Source organism: Amphiura filiformis, chromosome 2, assembly GCF_039555335.1.
Source record: "Amphiura filiformis chromosome 2, Afil_fr2py, whole genome shotgun sequence".
Lineage (NCBI taxonomy): Eukaryota > Metazoa > Echinodermata > Ophiuroidea > Amphilepidida > Amphiuridae > Amphiura > Amphiura filiformis.
Window position 1 is genome coordinate 58,185,604 of NC_092629.1, and position 17,343 is coordinate 58,202,946.

A 17,343-nucleotide genomic window follows, 5' to 3' on the forward strand; every position below is an offset into this window, starting at 1 on the left:
TCACTAACAGCTAACTAACATGGTTCTAGTGACCAAGTGACATCATTGTACTATGTATAATTTTCAAAAGCAGCAGCATTTTGACCCCAATTCTTTGTACAACTTTTAGATACTGGCTATAGGCGATGCATATGTGATGTAATTGTGCCGTGTAATATGCGGAAGGAGTAGCATATTAGTGAAAATCACAGAAAATTACATTTTCGGCCATAGTGACCTTAGTTTTACCTTTAACATCGAGTTGTTCACATGACATTCGTGCCACCAGTCAATGGTTCTAGGGACTAAAGTGACATCATGTAATTTGCGGAAACAGCAGTATTTTAAAAGTATCTAGTTACATACCGGAAATGATCCTTAAATAACCTTTGACCCCATTACTTTGTACATTGTTTAGACATTGGCTATAGCGGATACACGTGCATGTACAAGTGATATTATTGTGCTATGTAATGTGTGGACGGAGTAGTATTTTTAGTGAAAATTACAAGAAATCACATTTTCGGTCATAGTGACCTTTGTATGACTTTTGACCTCTAGTAGTTCACAAGAATTTTGTGACACTAGCCCATTGTTCCAGGTATTGGGCTACATACCGGAAATGACTCAAAATGATCTTTGACCCCAATTCTGTGTACGACTTTCAGACACTGGCTATAACCTATGCATGTGTGCAAGTGACGACAGCACGGCGCTATGTAATATGTGGAAGGAATAGCATTTTAGTGAAAATCATGTTTTTGGCCATTGGCAGAAAGTGGATAACCTTTGAACGGAATCTACCCTGACCCAATGGTCATGGTAACCAACTATGGTCAAACTGGCTCAAACCATATTGTGACGATGGCTAGTTATGTTGACAGAAGAATAAAACATGATTGCGCTCAAAGAGCGTGAACCTTAGTAATAGCCAATTGGGCCAGCTACAGCCCACAATGCCTATGAATCGATGACGTCATTGTGCAATGTAATTTGAAGGAGTAGCAGGTACTTTGTTTTTTAATGAACATAACGTGAAATAATATTTTTTGGACATAATGGCCTTTGTATGACTTTTGACCTAGAGTTGTTCACGTGACATCTGTGCAAATGATTCTAGAGACCAAAATAATGTCATCATTGTTCTATAATGCAGAAGCAGCAGAATTTTGAATGTATTTGGCTACGTACCGGAAATAACCGGGAATAACCCTAAATGAACTTTGACCCAATTCATAGTAGAACTGTTATACACTGACTGTAGGTGATGCTTATGTCCAAGTGGCGTCATTGTGCTATGCAATGTGTGGAAGGAGTTGCAATTTAGTGGAAATTACAAGAAATCGCATTTTCGGCCATAGTGATCTTTTTATGACGTTTGACCTCGAGATGTGCGCATGACATTTGTGCCAGCAGCGTGCAGCCAGTGGCTCTAGTTGTCCTATGTAATTTGCGGAAGCAGCAGCATATTGAAGGTTTTTAGTAGCGAAATAATAATGAATTTGTTATGAAATTTTTTGTTCATCAGGAGGCAACATGGACGAAAAAATGGCGACAGCTATAGAGCGATCCTCAGTAATTCTACTGTGCTATTCTGAAAAATATCAACACAGTAAAAACTGTAAAAAAGGTATGCCCTTCTTGATTGTGAACTGGTATATTATTAGCCCTGAATAACATGCTTAGGGAACTTTTATCTAGAATCTTGTTCATTTTTTCCCTGAATATAGAGGCCTATATTTAAAAATCGGCAACTTCCACTAAAAATAGAATAATATGATATGGAAATTGTGACAAAAGTTTAAAAACGTGGACGGTGACGGTGCAAAACATAACAAAATTGCAGTTCATCCTATGGTAGCATGTGTATATTATACTCTATAATCCGCCGTAGAAGTGACGTCATAATCGGATTAACTGCCATAGCAATAGAGGAATACAATTTTTGAATAGATCGCCCTGCACTGTACTACAAGCAGATTGCACTAATCACCTGTGTATGTCAGCAAACATAGATTGAATACAATACCGCTCTTTTCAAAGATACCTTTCTTTGACATCGATGGTTCAATGCATCGGTACCGCGTGAACGTTGTAGTGCAGGGCGATATTGTCAAAGTTAATCCGATTAACTACGTCACTTCTACGGTGAATAGTCTATGCTGTTCGTGATAGTACTATAATGTTGCTTCAAATTATATCTGATTTTTTTTCTCATATTATACTTTTTTTACCTCAAATTTCCGTTTATTATGCTCACAATGTCACCTATTATGTGAAATGACCTTGATTCATTCAGATCAAATTCAAAAGCAAGGAGCAAAACAATAAACAGGGGACACGTTAAAGCTTCATAACATTGCAACCACATTACGACAACTTAATTAGTTGTATAGTTATAGGCCTAATACTTATTATTTCGATACTTATTCCCACAGAAGCACAGTATGCAGACCATCTAAACAAGGATTTAGTCGTTTTGAAATTCGATGCTCATAGGCCTTCGGATTGGTTAGGTATTATGATCTGCAAGGAGATATATTATGATGTAACAACAGAAGAGGCCATGATGCAAAACCTGCCTGAAATCAAAAAGGCTATTGATGAAAAGCTCTCTTCAAAGGGTAAGTGCAGTTGTATAATGCTGAACCGTTAAGGTTAGGATAGATCATACCCAGCAAACACTAAACGTTTTCGACTTCATTTGCAAAAGGTTGCCAGAAAACGTTTAAATGTCGGACAAATGACGTTTAAATGTCGGGATAAAGGACATATAAAGTGTATAAAACGTTTTCATAACATTCACAAACATTTGTTGATAACCTACCGCAAATATTCTAACATAATTTTAGGTGATGCATATCAATTTGTAAGTGCTCTTTAGCAAAGTCATAGTTCATTGAATTTACAACCGTATGACAAAACTGGCGAAAATAGTAGCTTTTTGCTCAAGATTTGCAATTTAAAGAGAGCTGGCCATTGCTCATTCTAGTGAATCTAGTATATGGACAATATAAGTGTGCTTTTTCATTTAATGACATAAAATTTGAAAAATATTGTAAGTAACACTTGAGGTTTTGACTTTCAAAACCTACATTTTGTGCTTGGATAGGTATGAGTTTTCAACAGATTTACCACATTCGCCTTGTTATAACATTGAATTGCATTAACTGTTGACCTAGTGACGAAAAGTGTTTTTAGGGGGAAGTGTTAGCTGATTGGATGAAGGGAACACTTGAGGTTTCGACAAAAACTAATCAAAGAGGCCCATTTTTCAGCTAGAAGCTCCACAGCTCCTGCGATGCTATGCACTTAACCGTGTAGTGTAATCAAAGACTGTGTGGAGATAATTCACTGCTTGCCTATGAGAGCTCTTGGACGAAAATGTGTGCTCAGGTGTATCGAGGTGGAAACTGTGCCCATGATGGTTTATAAGAGAATCGATCTGTATAGAAACCTTTCCATATGACAAAATATTTGGTAAAAAATGTTTGCAAAAAATATTTTACAATAACATATTGAAGACATTTAAGAAATATTGTTGCAGTGTGTTTTCATACAAAACATTTCAAAACGTTTTCATGACCTTTATAATACCCACCATTTAAATAAACGTTTTCTCCCAACCTTTACCCCGAATATAACGTGTTTAAAACGTTATCGAAAACGTTTTTGTGTTTGCTGGGAATAGGGTTAGAGCCTGATATCCCGGGGTGGCATGCACGTGTCCCACATAATAGGCCTACGCGACGTGCCGCGGCGATGAACCGGGGGAGGTCTCGTGAAAAGCTAATTTGCTTTTATTTTTACTGCTGCTGCTATGATCAATGGATCTAATGCAGATCTGGATCTAATAGGTCTACAGGATAATTATAATTTATTTTTGACAGGGGCGTATAGCCAGCTTTTTTGGTCGGGGGGGCAATATAAAATTACAGTTGCATCATACAATACATCATAGAGACTGTATGTCTTCGAGCTTCTAAAAAGGCTTTATTGGGATGATGTGCGCACGTAGCGCGCAAAAATTTGGTATTTTACACTATTTTCGCCCATTATCAGGATGGAAATGGGCTTTATCTTTACTTAATTTATTTTTGACAGGGGTGTAGCCAGCTTTTTTGGTCAGGGGGAGCAAAATAAAAATTTCCGGGCACAGACGAAAAATTACAGTTGCATCATACAATACATAGAGACTGTATTGGGATGGTGTGCGCGCGTCAGAGGAGCACTCTGCGACCCCGACTGCGACCCATCTTTAGTCCAGCCTTATATTCAGCTGATATTAGAGATATTATCGGAGACGTGCCTAGAATAACATAAGCGGCCAAAAGCGGCCCATGTGATCAGGTCTGGTGGTACTAGCTAAAACATGTAAAATGGTTCATTTTATTTTGCAAAGTGGAATTAATGCAATGGTCTTTCTATTATTTATACACAGCAACACAACAGGTGCCACGCCCACACGCGCCTCCATCATCCCACAAACATGACGGTAAGTACCGGGGTAATTCCCTGTGAAATTATGAAAATAATACTTCTTATTATATGGGCTCATCTGGAATATTATTTTACGCCATTCGACCAACGTTTTCGACTAGCGCCGTCCTATGCCATTCGATAAGAAGGGTTAAAGAGTTTGAGCTTGTGATACAGAATGCAGATCCGTCGGATAACGCTTTTTCAATGGGAAATGAACTTTGCTGCTTGGATGATGAGGTTAGGATTACTGGGTTAGAGGGTTAGAGTTCCGTATTGAAAAGCGTGTTCCGACGGATCTGCACTCGACCGGCCTCGATAGAGTTGCTAACAAATTAATTCCTAATAAAATAATGTCAGTAATTGACTTATTATATGAGGACGAGAGTAAACATATGGAACGTGTATTAGAAATCTTTCAGATCAATTTATATGTAGTTATATATATGCAATATTTGTTTTAGGCGCAATGAATTAGAGTCGAATAACGTTAACATTCCAGATGAGCACATATTTTAGTGCTTATAAGCTCAAACACTAACCTTCCGACCTTCTCCGATCCATTCAAATACCCTTGTGACATTACTTCGCTACCAAATTAAGTCGTAATAAAATATTTTTATTAATTGACTTCCGATTGATATTAGAAATATCTCAGCTCTCAGGTCAGCAATACATCTCCCTCCGGCTCTCCCTCTCCTTAAGTCCGACGAGTAGGACCTGTTTTTTCTTGTTTATCAGACCAGGAAAGGAGAACCAAATCCGACTCCCAGTGGGGGTACCCACTCAGGCTGCTCCCAAAATGACCAAAGTCGTCTTTGGCGAAAATTGTGACCGAGCAAAACGACTCAGACATTTTTTTTCGAGTATCCCCGTCTCTCAAAAATCTGGATACGCCCCTCCCTGTCTCCCTCATTTCTCGCACTGTCGTATTAAAGCCTATAACCAAAAACAATGGTACTTATAATTTAAACAGTCACTGTTTCATCATTTTTGAGAAATATATAGCGGTATATTGTACTTATTTCTATTTTTATTTTATTTTTTTGCACTTCAGATTTGATACAAAAAATAGCCGAAGACTTGAAAGAAACATACGAGAGCACTTATTGTAAGAAGCAAATTTGCCCCTGGAAACCTAACGAATGGATGGACCTGGATGACATCTATGTACCAATGACAATTGACGATACCTTGCCCGGAGAGTTTACAATTAAAGAGCGTATGAAATCTTATGCGGATATCCTGAAAAGAAACCAGGATGGCCGTCGATTTCTTTAGTAGGCGATCCGGGACGAGGGAAGTCCGTTTTTTGTGCCAAGATAGCATACGACTGGTGCAAGAAAAACCCATTATCGGCAATGAAGCATACTAAACTCTTATTCATCCTTCAGTTGGGGTTGATAGATCATACAACCAATCTAGAAGATGCAATTCGAGAACAGTTGCTGAGTACTAGTATTGCCATCGATAATGACACTCTGCGCCAGATCACCAGCGAATGCAAGGAATCTTGTTTGATTGTCTTGGATTCGTTTGATGAAACAGAAATGGATATCTTGGCGAAGAAGCAAAACAATGGAAACATTGTAGAAGTCATTAGGTACAAGCATCTTAGAGGATGTCGCGTTCTTATTACAACACGACCTTGGCGGGAGGGTGAAATAATCAACCAATACGGCTCGAAGTATAAAAGGCTTCAGCTAAAACCATTAAGCAAGTCTGATGTACTCGACCTTGTGGGAAATTATTTCAACCGCTCCAAAGATGATCTTGCAGCACCTGGTCTATCCAAGTTGGGCAAACGTCTGTCACAGTGTATACAAAGAAATGAGATTGTCATTGACCTTAGTACCCCAATGCTGGTCATTTTAGTGTGCAGCCTCTTCGAAGGAAGTCGCGGGAGAAAAATTCCCAACAGATTGGGAGAATTGTACCATTCAGTTCTTTCCATGCTGGGTAAAAGCAAACTTTCTTCTCCCGCAAGTGTGGTAAGTACTAATTTGAAAGTGAATGACTTATGTGACCTTGAAATGACCTTATTAGATTTGCTTCACTTATTGCTCATCATTTCTACCAAGTTTAATTAAAATCCTACAATATGTTCCTTTTTTTACTTGAGATGATTCCTGATGACCTTGAAATGACGTTTTGGCTTTACATGGTTAATATGAACTTGACCCAAATGACCTTTTAAGAGTGATTATTACTTTCCTGAAATTTCAAGAACATACAATAATGCCTGCCTTATTTGACCTTAAATGACCTCAGATTAACAATGTACAAATGATCTGAATGTTATCTGAACGAATCCAACGAGGCAAATGATGGTCAGGATTCATTTGGCCATTACTGTGTCCCCTCCGCACCAAATTGGTGTTGTGACTGCCTAATTGGGTGCATTAAAGCCGCATAAAATTCGATGTTATATTGTATTGTGCGGTGCTCTAAACTTTCATCATTCTTTTGCCTACGTGTAACACGGGTGATGTGATGGAATGCAAATTAAAATCCCCGCCCAGGCCGCATCATTTCACATTTTAGGTGGAATGGAGCCGACGCATCGTCGTCCCCGTCGCGAGGGACCCAGATGCATGAATTGGATTCGTTTATAGCTATTTTATTTGACCTCTATAATGACTAGGTCAAATGTCGTATTTTAAGTTAAGGAGGACCTATGCAGGTGACATTTTTATATAGACTTATTAAAATAAAAAGTGTGTCTTGTTATGTATTCATATAATCCGAAAGAACGTTCTCAAAATTATGTTTTATGCGAGTCGATATGTATATGCAAATGAGGTGAGGTTAAAGGTCAAAAGAGTTAAGACACGAGGGAAAATGTGAATCCCCCCAACAAATGTGTACTTAAGGAGATCATTATTTTTATTTGTTATCTAGATATGTCGACGCAGTTAATTTTCTATGTTTTAATATAGCTTTGTAACTTATTAAATGCAGACTTCTCAAATATTTGTGCTTTGTGTTGCCATAGAAACTAATTATTAAACAAATTGAATTGTTTTCTCTGGATTTGAAGTCAACACCTCATAAATCAAAACGTGAACCACGTATAAACATCTGTGCCGAATTTCATGCCCATAGACCCAGGGAAAGTGGAAAAGTTTTTGAGGCAAAATTCCGACATGGCTGAGTTTTCATTTTGAGATGGCATTTTTAGTCTAGAAACACTAAATTATTTTTTATCCATGTTTTTGGGAAAATGTTATTGTAACATATTGATATTTATGTTGGATTATATTTTGCCTGAATTACTGTTAAATATCAAAAATATCAATTTTTAATCATTTGCCATAAAATGTGTATTATATCGCGAATTTCACAAAATCAAAATTATTTGATATCAGAAGGACATTCTTCGTATTTAGAATGCATTCGATATGTCTGATGTGCTCTATTAAGTCCCACAACAAAATACTGCCCAAACGTTCATACCCCATCCCTTTAGAGCTCTCTAACCCACCTTTGCATGGTATTTTTGTGGGACCTGAGAGCATATCAGACAAACCAATTGTAGGCTATCTAAATACCCGGGCTAAATACGCGGAATGTCCTTCTGACAATGTCTGATATCAAATAATTTTGATTTGATTTTAATTCGTGATATAATACAAATTTATGGCAAATTAAATATTAAAAATTGACGCTGGAAGTATAAACTTTATCAATCTAATGCTATATGGGCCTACTTAAAGTGTACATGTAGCTGGAAGGAAAAGCCGACCATCATTGACCTTTCGTATTAATACATGAAGTTTCATGAAGTTTATTGAGTGTTTATCCCTTAAACACTCTATACTTATAGGCCTACTTGGCTCAAATTACCTCCAAACCTCGTTGAAGACCTAATTTTTTTTAAGTCTTTTGGAAAACTTCATGTAGGCCTATAGGCCTATCTCCAATACAAAAAGCCGGGACAAAAGGTTAACATTTTCAATTATTGTTCCTTATGATTAGAAGTCAAGTTAATATCATATTGGCCCGGGGGGGTCACTCCCATTGTGGCCTGTACACCATCCGCGATAATGAAAACGCGTAAAAAGGGTTGTTTTTCGTGGGTAGGCACGATCCGCGCGTATCGCGATTAGGGTGTCAAAAACATGAAAAATTGGAAAAAAGGGTAGCAAAATTGCAATTTCTAAATACGCGGAAATGAAATTTAGGGTATGAAATTTGATGCAAGGAATGAAATTCCTGTTTAGGGTGTCGTTTTAGCCAAGGGTTAAATCCTTGTTTGGGGTGCTTTTCAAAAGTTGATTATCGCGGATGGTGTACAGGCCACAATGGGAGTGACCCCCCCGGGCATATTGGTCATCCGCTGCTTTTATTTTCCATCATCACGATCTTCTTTTCATTTCCTTTCTAGTTTTATACCTTCCCCACCCACCCTGCGGATTTGACTTTGATTGTCAGCCCCACCCACCCCCCCTTTTTTTTTTCTCAAACACAGCGGCGTAGAAAGCGTTAGAAGGGAAGGGGTTGGTGCAGAGCCACAGACATTTTCAGGGACAAAATGAAGACGACTTTTGGCAAAGGACAAGACAAGCTGGAACAGAAAAAATAACCTAACCATATTACCGGTATATAGGCCTACGTGTTTTATACCACGTGGTTGGGTGTCTGAAAAACGTGGCAGGAAAAAAAGGGTCATGTCTGCGTTTACAAAAACGGGCGCGTCTTCGTTTTGTAAAAACACGTGACACATTTTGTCGGATCCCCGTTTGCCAGATACCCTAGGAAAACTTGGCAAACACAAAAAGCTGTACGCGTGTTTCGAGCTGTTATACGTATGCAGGCAAAATTAGAAGTGATCATTTATTTTATTTGTTTTATATTTTTTTTTATTCATCTGGCAATTAACAACAAAATTGAGACAAAACAACAAATTGGGTCTACTGAGCTGCCGGGGAACACTGAAAGCACAAAAGAGCACTGTCACCATAAGGCGCAGCGCTCCCAACTCAGCAGACCACACACATACAAATCATATTGGAAAAAAAATACAAAAAGGCATCAATACAAATTAATCATCATGCTCCATATAGTGAGATTTGAGTTGAGATTTAAAAGTAGACTTGCTACAGGTGAGATACGAGTCTCTGATATCGGATGGAATTGAAGACCATAACACTGGGAAATTAACTAAAAGACAGTTTTTGTAAGCATCTGTTTTAGGAGTGATTGATTGTTTAAAATTAAAGCTTCATGTCTCGTATTAACACACCACCTGGAAAAAAGAAAGGGATTGGCATTAGTAAGACATGAACAAGCGAATGAAACAGACAAATAAGTCCTTCTAGTTTTCAAAGTTGTGAGATTTAGAGTTCTGAGTCTGTCCTCGTATGATTGATCCCCCCTACGTTGACAAAGAATTGACCTAGTAGCACGATGCTGTATTTGTTCCAATTTATCAATATTACATTTCTTGCAAACATTCCAAACAGGCGAGCAGTAATCTAGTATTGGCAAAATGAGCGACTGGTAAAGAGTAGAACATAGGAGTTCTTACTTCCCGCGCCCCGCGGGGTGCCACTCATATACCATTGCATGTTGTCATCACTGACCAGACACTTTTATTTTTCACCCAAAACACTGACATGCCCAAGGGCTGAAAGGTAACCCTTACCACTGATCTGCTATGAAAAAAGGATACCCAAATCACTGACCACAGCCATGGTGCAAACAAAGGTACCCATATCACTGACCTTACATGTCCCAATGACCCTTTTTACTGACGAAGGTAGAAAGCAATATTTACCTAGTGTATTTCCAATCCCTTTACATACAATTTCTGTTATAATATGAAATAGCCTGGAATATCATCCTTAACACAAAATTGGGTCATACACAACAAACAAGCTGCAATCATTTCATTGGTATCCAATTAGTACAAGTACATCCTGGGAAGATCATACACCAACAGGTTATTTGTAGTGGAAAAGTTTATTTCCTACTTCGGGTTTTGCGCGGGTGACAAACAGCGATGGCAAATGTCACTTCACGATTTCCAAAAGGCATGGTTCCTGTCATATCTGGTTCAGCAGTCAAACGTATGTCGTAATCCATTCCGATTACACAGTACAAAATTCGTAGTCTCTACGCCCGTCTCTACGCAGCCCGCTCGGCAGCATGCACAAACATCACCGAGTTTTAATCATGGTACAAGACCGGGCACAAGACTAATATATTCCACTTACAGACCCGGACGTAAGAAGTTGTTTACAATCAGGAACGAAAACAGCGGCTGACGTCAAATGCTGGACTTTGATTTTCATGAACCCAAAACGCCGAGGGTATATCTATTGTAAAAAGGTACCCTTTTTTCCAGAAAACACCAAAATTGAGACCCTTTTCGCGTCCCGCGCGGGACGTGGCCTATGCTTAAAAAGATACCCTTTTACCGCGAAATTTTGGTCGGTGATGACTTCATTGACGGTTCAACTGGCACCCCCGGGTTCCCGCGACAATTCTGGTAAAACCAAATAATTTATTGCACTTTTTGACAATGTTGTTGACGTGACAATTCCACGAAAGATCACTGGAGACTGTTACACCTAGGAGACGAAGGTTATCAGTAGTAGCAAGACTAGTGTTATTGACGTGGTAGACAGGAACAGGTTTGTTTTTGCGCCTGCTTATGCACATGACTTGGCATTTAGATGGGTTAAATTGAAGAGCGTTATTGTTTGACCACCAGTTTAATTTGTCCAGATCAGATTGCAATATAGTAATATCCGTGTCATCTTTAATGATCCTAAAAATGAACGTGTCATCAGCATAAGCGTACATGGGAGACTGAAGATGAAGATGAAGATCGTTAACGTATATATTAAACAAAAGTGGGCCCAAAACAGATCCCTGAGGGACCCCAGATAATACATTGGTCCACTCAGAACTAGCACCGCAAGGGGCTGTGCAATAATTATGAGCCCTGGGGGAGGGTAAAATTGGGGGGGCAAGAAAGTTTTGGCAAGCCGAAAGGGGGGGCAAGCAATTTTTGGCAAGCCGAGAGGCGGGCAAGCGATTTTATTTCGCATTCATGGGCGCCTTTTCAATAAAACGCTCTAACAGGCTTAGGAAAACAGTACGGAAATGCTTTATAAATATGCATTTTCCTGCTTTTGCTGCGCTCGCAACATACTTCTAGACCATTTAAGGTTTGCAATTTGGGATCCCAAAAATTTGGCATATTCAAGGGGGGGGGGAAAGTATTTTGGGGGGGGGGGGTAAGCGATTTTTGGCGGGCCGAGAGGGGGGGCAAGCGATTTTTGGCGAGCCGTTTGAAATTTTAAAGGGGGTAATAATTATTGTCAGCCCAAAAAGGGGTCATTCGGTAGAAAATTTTACACATACCCGTCACTTCTAAATTTGAGTGCCCCCCCGGCCCCGGGATGTGCATAACACAGTGGCGTGCGGGCAGTCGTGACATATTAACCGACACGACTCACGTTCGAATGAGTGGCTCGCATTGGCGATACAATTATGTACTGGTATTAAATAGCGATTTCCTTTGTATTGCCTCGTCTGTTTGAGTCCAAATTAAAAGAGGACTAGACATACAGTGAAAACTAACATTTTGTACCAAAAAAAATACAATTCTATTTCTTATAGAAATGTTATAATATGACTTTAACAAATCAGCGAGGAAGCAAATGTGGCTTTGCTCCCCCCCCCCCCCCTATATGACAAGAGCAGCCTTAGACTGAAGGGTAAACACTAACACCACTTTATTCGTGCATTCATTCATTTTTTTCCTGCCCCTTGCCCCCCCCCCCGGTTCCGCCACTGCAATGTAGGCCTATACTTCCTTTTAATGTCTCGCTCACTTTGGTTGTTGATATTTATAACAAAAAAGACATTTCAAATTCAGCCAAGAAATAACGCTCGCAGAAAATGCAAATCAATTTCATTTAGGCCTGTCGGCATTCGGCATAATTTTCTAATAATAGGAGCCTACTAAATCGCGCTCGCAGAAGCTGCAAATCAATTTCATTAAGCGGCATAGGCCTACATATTTCATTTTAGGGTCGTTCTCCTCTAAATGCGCCTACTTACAGTCACTCGACTTCTCTAGCTCTGGGTCACACGTAACGGAGTTCCGTATTTTGTTTCTCAGTTGTTGAAAATTGACATTCCTTTAAGGGAAGGGGTATGAACGTTTGGACAGTATTTATTTTGGGACATTAGAGCACATCAGACATATCAAATTGCATTCTGAATACAAAGAATGTCCTTCTGATATCAAGTAATTTTGATTTTTTTTTTTAAATTCGCAATTTAATACACATTTTATGGCAAATCATTAAAATTGATATTTTTGATATTTAACAGTACTCGAAGTAAACTTTATAAATCTGATGATTTATACTTAAAGTGTATGTAGGTGGGATGAAAAGCCGACGATCAATTGAAAATTTTGACCTTTCGTATTGTAGATATGGATTTATTTTCCCAAAACACCAACAAAAATTTGGTCTTTTGGGAAAAAATCCATATCTTCAATATTAAAGTTCAACATTTTCAATTGACCATCGGCTTTTCCTCCTAGCTACATACACTTTAAGAATATATCATTAGATTTATATAATTTACTTCGAGGACTGTTATATATCAAAAATTTGAAAAATATCAAATTTTTATAATTTGTCATAAAATTTGTATTATATTGTGATTTTCAAAAATGAAAATTATTTGATATCAGAAAGACATGCTTCGTATTCAGAATGCAATTCGATATAGGTCTGAGGTGCTCTCATGTCCCACAAAAAATACTGTCGAAACGCAATAAACGCTCATTCTAGATCCCTTAATATCTTAAAACATCAAAATATTGACAATTTTTAGGTCTTAGGCCTATGGGGTAAAAGTGTACCGTATATCTCCAATGGTCAAAATTTTCAAAAGATGATGGACGGCTTTTCCTCCCAGATACACTTTAAGTAGGCCTACATTATCTACATATCATTAGATTTACTTCAAGGACTGTTAATTATCAAAATATAAAATAAATATTAATTTCTCATTAGGCCTATTTGCCATAAAAATTTGTAGGCCTATTACCCAGCAAACACAAAACGTTTTCGACATCATTCGCAAAATGTTAAAAAGGTTGTCAGAAAACGTTTAAATGTCGGATTATAGAAAGGGTACATTAATGGTATAAAACGTTTTCATAACATTAAATAACATTTGTTGGTAATTTACTGCACAGCAAACACAAATGTTTTACAGAAAACATTTAAATGTCGGTTTATATAAAGAGTATAAAAACGTTTTAATAACATTCCAAAAACATTTTTGAAAACTTGGTACAAATCATTCTAAACAGAATGTTATTTTGGGGTTGAAAAATATTTTGCAAAAAATGTTTGCCCAAAATATTTACAATAACGTTTTTAAAATGTTTTCAAGACCTTTATATAACCCGACATTTAAATGTTATTAAAACGTTTTGTAAAAAACATTTTAAGAACATTTCTGTGTTTGTTGGGTGCAAATATTTTAACATAGTTGTTATTTAAGTGTTGACAAAATACTTAGCCAAAAATGTTTGCAAAAATAGTTTACAATGACATTTCGAAAACATTTTAATAAATATTGTTGTAGTGTGTTTTCATACAAAACGTTGATTTCATGACCTTTATATAACCCGACATTTTAATGTTATTAAAACGTTTTTACCTAAACCAAAACCCAAAATATAACTTATTTATCGCGAATTTCACAAATCATTTTTAATATCAGAAGGACATTCCTCGTATTCGGAATGCAATACGATATGTCTGATGTGCTCTCACGTCCCACCAAAAAACTGTGCAAACGTTGCTATCCGATCCTTTAAGAAAAAGGTGATAAATTAAAACTGCTAAATGAAATTATAATGATATGGATAAGACTCTTGATATGGATAGGCCTCTACACCGCAAAAAATGTCTTAAGCAACTCGATTTGTTTAAGTGTCAAATTTAGGCCCTGCACTATTATAGGCCTACTGAAAAACCCGAACATTTGAAAAATATGTTTGGCTGTGTATAGGTTTTTGTCTAGGCCTAAATATTAGGTCTACTCATCACGTCCATTATTTTCCATCTTTGCAATGCGCTCTTAACAATTAGGCCTACTTGAAAAACGAGTACCGTAAAATGGGGTAACTTTGGGCACTTTTCAGAGTTTTTAAACCACTGCTTCCAAACAAAACCAATTATATTTCTAATTAACTCTTTTTGTGACATTAGGGTTCCCTTCTACACCTTGAAGTTGAAAAAGATTTTTAATAATTTTGTAAGGGTGCCCTAGGGGTTCAAAATGACCTGACCAAAGTTACCCCGCCTTTGGGGCAACTTTGGTCACAGTATTACATTCCATGAAGGAAAAAAATCAAAAAAATTGATCTTCGCTGAATATGGGCAAGTTGTTGTTTTTTGTGACATTTGACACCTTGCAAAATTAATCAAACACATATCCTTGCTCACAAATATCGATTTTTATTTTTTCTGAAAAAAATGTAAAAAATGCTGATTTTTGGTCCAAAATCCCGCTTTTTTCGTAAATTTCAAGGAAATTACACATGAGCGACTATTATTTCTTCCAAACATAGGCCTATTTCTTAACAAATTGACACCAAATATGACTAAAAACAATATTGCTGTACGAAAATATGACCATTTAAAAAAATATATTTGACCGACCAAAGTTACCCCGCTGACCGAAGTTACCCCATTTTACGGTAGGCCTACTTTGTAAAACAAATTATCCCCATCTGCTATTTTGTTACCATGCTTTTTAATTGGAATCCTTTGTAAGTTAGGGAGTGTTCATAAATACTTTGGTGAGGGGGTGGAAAAGTTGGAACCTCCAACATCAATTTTTTTGATCCCCTAAAAAGGGTGGATTTTTTCCCCCCCCCCCTTTTTTTATGCCCCCCCCCCCGTTTATGTCCTTAAAAAGAAACCAAACATAGGCCTATATGTTATTAACTCACTCATGACCATTTAGGCCTAGGCCTACTCATTGGAGTTACATGATAGGCCAACATGATCCACATCTATTGTATTTTTAAAAAGTGCGCAAATTTTGTTGATTTGAAGCTTGAGAGTAGGCCTACACATTAACATCCATGCGCACGGAGTGCTCAAAATTTTTGGAATGTGCAACATGCCTTGTCGTACATTTTACCCCATAGGCCTACTTTAGGCCTAACCTCAATTTTTTGATCACCCGACTGAATTTTCTTTTGATCCTCCCATTTTAGGACCCAATTTTGTTTTTATCCCCTATATTTTCCACCCCACCCCCCCCAAGTATTTATGAACACTTCCTAAGGCTTCTTGGTTCCCAACCCTAGAAATGTAAAATTACTAATAGGACACTCATTTCTCATCTTTCACATTTTATTTCTAATTTATTGACAGGGCAGGGGAATAAACACTTCTCAGGGACTTCTCAATTAAACCAATCACAAAATAATTACTTCATACCTTGCACGCGATAGTGGACTCTGTGTTTCAGGCACACCGTTTCAAAACACGTAATAGCGCCCTCGTTTTTTAACTGGAATAATTTTATCATAAACTCACCGCTAAATCATGTAAATTGACATTGGCCAATGAATGGGTGTTTTAACATTGCTGGTGGAAGAAAGACATCCGTTTACACCAAAATAACCGATTTATGAAGTGAAGTCAGCTGTCTAAGGATTTAAAACTAAGTTTAATATATTACTTTATTAGCGTATATTTTGCGCTGTTCATAAGACTCATCAATCTTGATCATGGTGACATACATGCATGCATAGGCCCGGCACAACATGCATGCATGCGACTGTCGCTTGGACTTGGTTGGTATACCCAGCAGACGTTGGCCTAGCCCTAGACGGCCCACTCATCAAAACAAAATTGACTAATATAATTAAATGAGGTCTAATATGAATTACGCATTATAAAATATGATTGTGTAAGGTAGGCTTTTTGCAATCATAGTCATGATAGTGTCAAATAATTGGGTACTGATAAACATTAATATTAATTTTATCAGTCATTGCATTGACTGTCAGTAGGCCTAATTATTTTAATATTCTATTTGATTATTTAGCCGTTGTTTGTTGTTTGACTTGCGCAACAAAAACTGAATGATTTTTGCCAATTATATTTAAGGCCAATTAGCCGAACAAATTATAGCTAATTTTGCTAGGCCTTGGCATCACTCATACAGTCATACTCATCATTTTTTGCACAACATGCATAGCTAAGCCTATATGCCTTAACTTAGGCTAGGCCCTATACAATCATGATTATAATACTAGGCCTATACAAATATGTAAAGCTGAATTTATACTCCATCACTGAGCGATGAGCAATTGATATCTGACCGATGAGGTTGCGCGCTTTTTTCAACGCAACAAAAAGCGCCATAACTCATTGGCTAGAAGCAATTGCTCATCGCTCAGCGATGGCGTATAAATTCAGCTAAAGTGTTCACGGCTTAAATAACAAACCAAATATGTTTCGCAGGCTGCATACTTTTATGCCTATTGAGAAATAAAAATGTTAATGTACTGGTTTACTCATGAACTTTTCCACTTTTTTCTCTTAATTTCTACAGGAAGATCTCATCGACAAGCTTGGCGAGGTTGCTGTTAAAGGGCTGACCCCAGGATACACTAACCTTGTGTTTGGGGAAACAGATTTCCCTGGTTCTGTTTTCTCTGTTGCAAGCGAAATTGGTGTGCTTACTGAAAAGCACCAAACTGGTAAGTGGCAATTTTTCCACAAATCGGTACAAGAGTTTTGTGCAGGGTATTTTCTCTCAAACGTGGAGAAGAGTTAGACTTATATCTGAAAGATATTGAGTCCCCAAAAAAATGCC

General features: G+C 37.7%; 2 protein-coding genes across 3 annotated transcripts in view; both read left to right on the top strand.

Moving 5' to 3' along the window:
- Positions 1–5,754, top strand: part of LOC140146448 (uncharacterized) — a 102,392-nt gene extending 96,638 nt beyond the window's left edge. For both annotated transcript variants that reach the window (XM_072168306.1, XM_072168307.1), the window contains 4 exons: positions 1,508–1,609; positions 2,418–2,603; positions 4,421–4,474; positions 5,516–5,754. In XM_072168306.1, the coding sequence (XP_072024407.1) occupies positions 1,508–1,609; positions 2,418–2,603; positions 4,421–4,474; positions 5,516–5,739 (566 nt within the window). In that variant the 3' untranslated portion in view covers positions 5,740–5,754. The remainder of the gene's footprint in view (positions 1–1,507; positions 1,610–2,417; positions 2,604–4,420; positions 4,475–5,515) is intronic.
- A 16-nt stretch (positions 5,755–5,770) lies between these two features.
- Positions 5,771–17,304, top strand: LOC140146450 (NLR family CARD domain-containing protein 4-like). The gene is made up of 2 exons (XM_072168309.1): positions 5,771–6,449; positions 17,080–17,304. The coding sequence occupies exons 1-2, from the start codon at positions 5,820–5,822 to the stop codon at positions 17,302–17,304; spliced, it is 855 nt and encodes a 284-aa protein (XP_072024410.1). The 5' UTR covers positions 5,771–5,819.
- The last annotated feature ends 39 nt before the right edge of the window (positions 17,305–17,343 follow it).